We start from the raw sequence: 7,500 nt of genomic DNA, 5'->3' as shown, positions 1-7,500 counted from the left end.
CTAAAGTAGTGTACTATATAGGGAATAGGGCTCTGGTCTATAGTAGTGTACTATATAGGGAATGATTAGTATCTGATAACCTAATGGTGTTAGATGATAACCTAATGGTGTCAGATGTTAACCTAATGGTGTCAGATGATTAGTATCGAATAACCTAATGGTGTTAGATAATAACCTAATGGTGTTAGATAATAACCTAATGGTGTTAGATAATAACCTAATGGTGTTAGATCATACCCTAATGGTGTTAGATAATACCCTAATGGTGTCAGATAATAACCTAATGGTATTAGATAATAACCTAATGGTGTTAGATGATAACCTAATGGTGTTAGATAATAACCTAATGGTGTTAGATGATAACCTAATGGTATTAGATAATAACCTAATGCTGTCAGATGATTAGTATCTGATAACCTAATGGTGTTAGATAATAACCTAATGGTGTTAGATAATAACCTAACGGTGTCAGATGATTAGTATCTGATAACATAATGGTGTTAGATAATAACATAATGGTGTTAGATAATAACCTGATGGTGTCAGATAATAACCTAATGGTGTTACATATTAACCTAATGGTGTCAGATGATTAGTATCTGATAACCTAATGGTGTTAGATAATAACCTAATGGTGTTAGATAATAATCTAATGGTGTTAGATAATAACCTAATGGTGTCAGGTGATTAGTAGCTGATAACCTAATGGTGTTAGATAATAACCTGATGGTGTCAGATAATAACCTAATGGTGTTACATATTAACCTAACGGTGTCAGATGATTAGTAGCTGATAATCTAATGGTGTTAGATAATAACCTGATGGTGTCAGATAATAACCTAATGGTGTTACATATTAACCTAACAGTGTCAGATGATTAGTATCTGATAACCTAATGGTGTTAGATAATAACCTAATGGAATTTGATAATAACCTAATGGTGTCAGATATTTAGTATCTGATAACCTAATGGTGTCAGATATTTAGTATCTTATGACAGTGAAAGAAAACAATAGGCTGTTTAAAAGGAATAGTATTTAAACCTCCTCCACCCAGCCACCCTTCCTCCTTTAGACAGGGTGTGTGTGTGTGTGTGTGTGTGTGTGTGTGTGTGTGTGTGTGTGTGTGTGTGTGTGTGTGTGTGTGTGTGTGTGTGTGTGTGTGTGTGTGTGTGTGTGTGTGTGTGTGTGTGTGTGTGTCCCAGCAGCCTGTCTCACCGGTTGGGGCACAGATGACCGTGTTTTTGCCTTGAAACACCGGTTCAGCCAGCTCTCTCTGATACTCTCTCAGTTTCTTCTCTCCTCCTCTACTCTTTTCTCCTCCTCCTCCTCCTCCTCCTCTCTCCTCCTCCTCCTCTCTCAGCCTCTTCTCCCCTCCTTTCTGGACTTCACCAACACCACTATTGGCTCCTGGACAATTTTAGAACGTAAAATTTAGAACATAGAACACAGAATTTAGAACGTAAAATTTAGAACATAGAACACAGAATTTAGAACTAAGAATATAAAGGCTCACTGAACATATTTAACTTGTGAGTGGCTACCTGTTGCAGAGGTGGGCGGAGTTTCAGATGGTGTCAAGGGATTGCCGCTCATCAGCATCCCATCGTCATCGTCAGACTGCTCAGTGTACTGGAAGGAGACAGTCATCACGGTTTCATCCTCCTCCTCACCCACTTCCATCTTTGACACGGATGACTCTGGTTGAAAAGAGAAAGACCACAACCGTTAGCCATCTGAGAGCGAGTTTGTGTGTGTGTTAGAGTGTGTGTTAGAGTGTGTGTTAGTGTGTCTGTTAGAGTGTGTCTGTTAGAGTGTGTTAGTGTGTCTGTTAGAGTGTCTCTGTTAGAGTGTGTTAGAGTGTGTCTGTTAGAGTGTGTTAGTGTGTCTGTTAGAGTGTGTCTGTTAGAGTGTGTGTTAGTGTCTGTTAGTGTGTCTGTTAGAGTGTGTCTGTTATAGTGTGTTAGAGTGTCTGTTAGAGTGTGTTAGTGTGTATGTTAGAGTGTCTCTGTTAGAGTGTGTTAGAGTGTGTCTGTTAGAGTGTGTTAGAGTGTGTTAGAGTGTGTTAGTGTGTCTGTTAGAGTGTCTCTGTTAGAGTGTGTTAGAGTGTGTTAGAGTCTGTTAGAGTGTCTGTTAGAGTGTCTGTTAGAGTGTGTCTGTTAGAGTGTGTTAGAGTGTGTCTGTTAGAGTCTGTTAGAGTGTGTTAGAGTGTGTTAGAGTCTGTTAGAGTGTCTGTTAGAGTGTCTGTTAGAGTGTGTCTGTTAGAGTGTGTTAGTGTGTCTGTTAGAGTGTGTTAGTGTGTCTGTTAGAGTGTCTCTGTTAGAGTGTGTCTGTTAGAGTGTGTTAGTGTGTCTGTTAGTGTGTCTGTTAGAGTGTGTCTGTTAGAGTGTGTTAGAGTGTCTGTTAGAGTGTGTTAGTGTGTCTGTTAGAGTGTCTCTGTTAGAGTGTGTTAGAGTGTGTCTGTTAGAGTGTGTTAGAGTGTGTTAGTGTGTCTGTTAGAGTGTCTCTGTTAGAGTGTGTTAGAGTGTGTCTGTTAGAGTCTGTTAGAGTGTGTTAGAGTGTGTTAGAGTGTGTTAGAGTCTGTTAGAGTGTCTGTTAGAGTGTCTGTTAGAGTGTGTCTGTTAGAGTGTGTTAGTGTGTCTGTTAGAGTGTGTTAGTGTGTCTGTTAGAGTGTGTCTGTTAGAGTGTGTTAGAGTGTGTCTGTTAGAGTGTGTCTGTTAGAGTGTCTCTGTTAGAGTGTCTCTGTTAGAGAGTGTTAGAGTGTGTTAGAGTGTGTTAGTGTGTCTGTTAGAGTGTCTCTGTATGTGTGCCCTCAGATTCCCCGACCGTTCCATGAGCTGATGTTTAATCTGTCTATTCAACAGGTAATTTTGCTGTTTGCTTGAGTAAGGAAAGGGAGTTCCATCTGTATAGAGGGTTTGACGTGAACTCGCTCTGGACTTGGGGACTGTGAAGAACCCCCCCCCCGGTTGGCATGTCTTGTGGGGGTATGTACCGGTGTCTGAGATGAATGTTCTTTTGTTATGCAAACAATCTGGAATATTCATCACAGTAATGTTTCTCGTGAAGAGAAGCAGAAGAGAAGCAGCTCATCTCTCCTCAATCAGGGAAGACTGGCATGAAGGTTGGTGATGATTTGAGCCGGTGTAGGAGCGAACCACTAAGGAGAGCTCAGCATTAAATATACTGATGGTGGGCTTTGTTACTTTGGTCCCAGCTCTCTGCAGGTCATTCACTAGGTCCCCCCCGTGTGGTTCCGGGATTTTTGCTCACCGTTCTTGTGATCATTTTGACCCCACGGGGTGAGATCTTGCGTGGAGCCCCAGATCGAGGGAGATTATCAGTGGTCTTGTATGTCTTCCATTTCCTAATAATTGCTCCCACAGTTGATTTCTTCAAACCAAGCTGCTTACCTATTGCAGATTCAGTCTTCCCAGCCTGGTGCAGGTCTACAATTTTGTTTCTGGTGTCCTTTGACAGCTCTTTGGTCTTGGCCATAGTGGAGTTTGGAGTGTGACTGTTTGAGGTTGTGGACAGGTGTCTTTTATACTGATAACAAGTTCAAACAGGTGCCATTAATACAGGTAACGAATGGAGGACAGAGGAGCCTCTTAAAGAAGAAGTTACAGGTCTGTGAGAGCCAGAAATCTTGCTTGTTTGTAGGTGACCAAATACTTATTTTCCACCATAATTTGCAAATAAATTCATAAAAAAAATCCTACAATGTGATTTTCTGGATTTTTTTCTTCTCATTTTGTCTGTCATAGTTGAAGTGTACCTATGATGAAAATTACAGGCCTCTCATCTTTTTAAGTGGGAGAACTTGCACAATTGGTGGCTGACTAAATACTTTTTTTGCCCCACTGTCTGTATAAAAGCAGAGTCAGTGCTAAGAAGGGTTGGCTGTTCCGCGGATGGCTCTTGATAACTTGTATTAAAAGTCTATATTGAATCCACAAGTTCATGTAAGAGTATTATATTTCTGAGACTATTCTCCACCACACCAGCTGCAGGTTTGCTAGGTCTGTCTATGCTGCCACAGCTATAACTGTGTGTGTGTGTGTGTGTGTGCGTCCTGTCTGTGTGTGTGTGTGTGTGTGCGTCCTGTCTGTGTGTGTGTGTGTGCGTCCTGTCTGTGTGTGCGTCCTGTCTGTGTGTGTGTGTGTGCGTCCTGTCTGTGTGTGTGTGTGTGCGTCCTGTCTGTGTGTGCGTCCTGTCTGTGTGTGTTTCTGTGTGTGCGTCCTGTCTGTGTGTGTCTGTGTGTGCGTCCTGTCTGTGTGTGTCTGTGTGTGTCTGTGTGTGCGTCCTGTCTGTCTGTCTGTCTATCTGTGTGTCTGTCTGTCTCTGTGTGTGTGTGTGTGTGTGTGTGTGTGTGTGTGTGTGTGTGTGTGTGTGTGTGTGTGTGTGTGTGTGTGTGTGTGTGTGTGTGTGTGTGTGTGTGTGTGTGTTCTACCTGTGTCAGGTTCCAGTAGTTGCAGGGCGTCAGTCAGTTCACAGGAGAACAGAGCCGACTTCAGCAGTTTGAACCAGTTCTGTTTATCACTTCTCTTCAGACAGTCAGTCAGCCTCTCTGCTGCTGCTATTGGTCCCTTCAGGTTCTCTATCTACAACACAACAATATAACAGTCAGTCAGCCTCTCTGCTGCTGCTATTGGTCCCTTCAGGTTCTCTATCTACAACACAACAATATAACAGTCAGTCAGCCTCTCTGCTGCTGCTATTGGTCCCTTCATGTTCTCTATCTACAACACAACAATATAACAGTCAGTCAGCCTCTCTGCTGCTGCTATTGGTCCCTTCAGGTTCTCTATCTACAACACAACAATATAACAGTCAGTCAGCCTCTCTGCTGCTGCTATTGGTCCCTTCAGGTTCTCTATCTACAACACAACAATATAACAGTCAGTCAGCCTCTCTGCTGCTGCTATTGGTCCCTTCAGGTTCTCTATCTACAACACAACAATATAACAGTCAGTCAGCCTCTCTGCTGCTGCTATTGGTCCCTTCAGGTTCTCTATCTACAACACAACAAAATAACAGTCAGTCAGCCTCTCTGCTGCTGCTATTTGTCCCTTCAGGTTCTCTATCTACAACACAACAATATAACAGTCAGTCAGCCTCTCTGCTGCTGCTATTGGTCCCTTCAGGTTCTCTATCTACAACACAACAATATAACAGTCAGTCAGCCTCTCTGATAGTATGACTATATTAATACTAAATAACTAGTATTTTATGACTACATTAATCCTATATAAATAGTATATTATGACTACATAACTAGTATATTATGACTATATAACTAGTATATTATGACTATATAACTAGTATATTAATACTATATAACTAGTATAGTATGACTATATAACTAGTATATTAATACTATATAACTAGTATATTATGACTATATAACGAGTATATTATGACTATATAACTAGTATATTATGTCTATATAACTAGTATATTAATACTATATAACTAGTATAGTATGACTATATAACTAGTATATTAATACTATATAACTAGTATATTATGTCTATATAACTAGTATATGAATACTATATAACTAGTATATTAATACTATATAACTAGTATATTATGACTATATAACTTGTATATTATGACTACATTAATACTATATAACTAGTATATGACTATATAACTAGTATATTAATACTACATACCTAGTATATTAATACTATATAAATAGTATATTATGACTATATAACTAGTATATTATGACTATATAACTAGTATATTATGACTATATAACTAGTATATTATGTCTATATAACTAGTATATTAATACTATATAATTAGTATAGTATGACTATATAACTAGTATATTAATACTATATAACTAGTATAGAATGTCTATATAACTAGTATATTAATACTATATACCTTGTATATTAATACTATATAAATAGTATATTAATACTATATAACTAGTATATTAATACTATATAACTAGTATATTATGTCTATATAACTAGTATATTAATACTATATAATTAGTATAGTATGACTATATAACTAGTATATTATGACTATATAACTAGTATATTATGTCTATATAACTAGTATATTATGTCTATATAACTAGTATATTAATACTATATAACTAGTATATTATGACTATATAACTAGTATATTATGACTATATAACTAGTATATTAATACTATATACCTTGTATATTAATACTATATAACTAGTATATTATGACTATATAACTAGTATATTATGACTATATAACTAGTATATTAATACTATATACCTTGTATATTAATACTATATAACTAGTATAGTATGACTATATACCTTGTATATTAATACTATATAACTAGTATATTATGACTATATAACTAGTATATTATGACTATATAACTAGTATATTATGTCTATATAACTAGTATATTAATACTATATAACTAGTATATTAATACTATATAACTAGTATATTATGACTATATAACTAGTATATTATGACTATATAACTAGTATATTAATACTATATACCTTGTATAATAATACTATATAACTAGTATAGTATGACTATATACCTTGTATATTAATACTATATAACTAGTATATTAATACTATATAACTAGTATATTAATACTATATAAATAGTATATTATGACTATATAACTAGTATAATAATACTATATAACTAGTATATTATGACTATATAACTAGTACATTAATACTATATAACTAGTATATTATGACTATATAACTAGTATATTAATACTATATAACTAGTATATTATGACTATATAACTAGTATATTAATACTATATAACTAGTATATTATGACTATATAACTAGTACATTAATACTATATAACTAGTATATTATGACTATATAACTAGTATATTAATACTATATACCTTGTATATTACTACTATATAAATAGTATATTATGACTATATAACTAGTATATTAATACTATATAACTAGTATATTATGACTATATAACTAGTACATTAATACTATATAACTAGTATATTATGACTAATTAACTAGTATATTAATACTATATAACTAGTATATTATGACTATATAACTAGTGTATTAATACTATATAACTAGTATAGTATGACTATATAACTAGTGTATTAACACTATATAACTAGTATATTATGACTATATAACTAGTATATTAATACTATATAACTAGTATAGTATGACTATATAACTAGTGTATTAATACTATATAACTAGTATATTATGACTATATAACTAGTATATTAATACTATATAACTAGTATAGTATGACTATATAACTAGTACATTAATACTATATAACTAGTATATTAATACTATATAACTAGTATATTATGACTATATAACTAGTATATTATGACTATATAACTAGTATATTATGACTATATAACTAGTGTATTAATACTATATAACTAGTATAGTATGACTATATAACTAGTGTATTAATACTATATAACTAGTATATTATGACTATATAACGAGTATATTAATACT

At 34.7% G+C, this 7,500-nt stretch overlaps 1 protein-coding gene across 2 annotated transcripts in view; it reads right to left on the bottom strand.

Moving 5' to 3' along the window:
• LOC135510180 (antiviral innate immune response receptor RIG-I-like) overlaps positions 1-7,500 on the bottom strand; it is a 23,972-nt gene that overhangs the window by 14,520 nt on the left and 1,952 nt on the right. For both annotated transcript variants that reach the window (XM_064930973.1, XM_064930972.1), the window contains exons 3-5: positions 4,453-4,603; positions 1,544-1,699; positions 1,218-1,409 (exon numbers count right to left, since the gene is read on the bottom strand). In XM_064930973.1, the coding sequence (XP_064787045.1) occupies positions 1,218-1,409; positions 1,544-1,699; positions 4,453-4,603 (499 nt within the window). The remainder of the gene's footprint in view (positions 1-1,217; positions 1,410-1,543; positions 1,700-4,452; positions 4,604-7,500) is intronic.

The sequence above is a fragment of the Oncorhynchus masou genome, chromosome 23 (genome assembly GCF_036934945.1).
Source record: "Oncorhynchus masou masou isolate Uvic2021 chromosome 23, UVic_Omas_1.1, whole genome shotgun sequence".
Classification (NCBI taxonomy): Eukaryota; Metazoa; Chordata; class Actinopteri; order Salmoniformes; family Salmonidae; genus Oncorhynchus; species Oncorhynchus masou.
Note: the sequence above shows the minus strand (reverse complement) of the source record. Positions and strands in the feature narration are given on the sequence as shown.